This window comes from Castor canadensis, chromosome 8, assembly GCF_047511655.1.
Source record: "Castor canadensis chromosome 8, mCasCan1.hap1v2, whole genome shotgun sequence".
In the NCBI taxonomy this organism is placed as follows: Eukaryota; Metazoa; Chordata; class Mammalia; order Rodentia; family Castoridae; genus Castor; species Castor canadensis.
The window spans coordinates 17,228,968-17,230,300 of NC_133393.1; the positions used below are offsets into that span (position 1 = coordinate 17,228,968).

At 41.2% G+C, this 1,333-nt stretch overlaps 1 protein-coding gene across 1 annotated transcript; it reads right to left on the reverse strand.

Annotated features, from left to right (window-relative positions):
* Positions 1–589: 589 nt before the first annotated feature.
* LOC109700974 (large ribosomal subunit protein eL42-like) lies at positions 590–949 on the reverse strand. Its single transcript, XM_074081697.1, has one exon. It carries the CDS (start codon positions 947–949, stop codon positions 629–631), a length of 321 nt encoding a protein of 106 aa, XP_073937798.1. The 3' UTR covers positions 590–628.
* Positions 950–1,333: the final 384 nt, after the last annotated feature.

The following is a 1,333-nucleotide window of genomic DNA, read 5'->3' on the forward strand; positions in this document are numbered from 1 at the left end:
GCATAGGCAGACCATTGATTTTGCTCCAGCTGGTGTGTCCCAGGATATCCGACCCTCTACTTCTTCTCCCCTTCTTCCTTTGGTGGTACAAGGTTTTCAACTCAGGGTCTCACACTTGCCAGGAAAGCGCTCAACCACTTGAGTTGTGCCCCCCCCCAGGCCTTTTTTGCTTTTGTTTATTTTTCAGATAGGGTCTCACACTTTTGTTTGGGCCAACCCGGACCATGATCCTCCTACCTTCATCTCCCAAGTAAGCAGGGATTATAGGCATATAACACCACAACTGAACTGAAGTTTGTCTTCTAGAGTCAGACAAACCTGTCTAACTTTTGAGTTAGGCTTTTGAGTTTAGGGGTGTAAGTTAGACAAACCTGTGTTTGAAGCTCACCTATATCATTTACTACTTCTCTTAAAAATTTTTATTAGCATAAATTGTGCAAAGGGGTTTCATTGTGATATTTATAACATGCATACAATGCACTTTGATCAAATTCACCCCAGCTATATTGCTATATCTTTACCATGCCCCCTCCTCCACTCTTATTTTTAACAGTTTTTGGTGCTATTTTATTTTTTTGAAATTGACCTCATGATTTTATTTTCTTCCTAAAAAAACAAAAAATGGAGCTTAGAACTGGATCACTTGCCCCTTTCTCTTCTTATCTCCTCCCAGTTCAAAATGCTTGCATCTCTTAATAGCCAGCATCCTCTTAGATCTGCAGTTGGGCTCAACACACTCAAGCCTCAGCACTATTTTCTTTGTAGCTTTAGCTTTTTTCCAGAAAATGGGCTTGGTCTGCCCACCACAGCCTCTCTGCTTCCCGTCATAACACCGTTTCCTCTGGGCATACAGGGACTCCTTGCCCTTCTTGTACTGGGTCACTTTGCGAGGCTGCTGCTTGCTGCACTTTTTACAGAAAGTCCGGCAGGTTTTAGAAATGTTAACCATGATTACAGGAGGGCTATTCTCACCAAAAGCTTGATGCTATTTTACACATATAAATATGTATACATTTTTATACATATATATAAAGTACTTTTATAATTTTCGCTCTCCCATCACCCTTTCCCTCCCTCTCTGCCCCCATTTATTACTTCTTTTTTTTTTTTTGGTGGAACTGGGGTTTGAACTCCACTTATTACTTCTTGTTTGATCTTGTTTTAGTCTGGATTCTTCAGCGAAACAGAATGACTAGGATGGAAATTTTACACACACTGTCTCTCTCTCTCTAATGAGAGAGGCTTTACAAATTGAGTCACGTGATTGTGGGACTGGCAAGTCCACAATTTACCAGGCAAGGTGGCAGGTCAGAAATTCCAGCAGGAATGGATG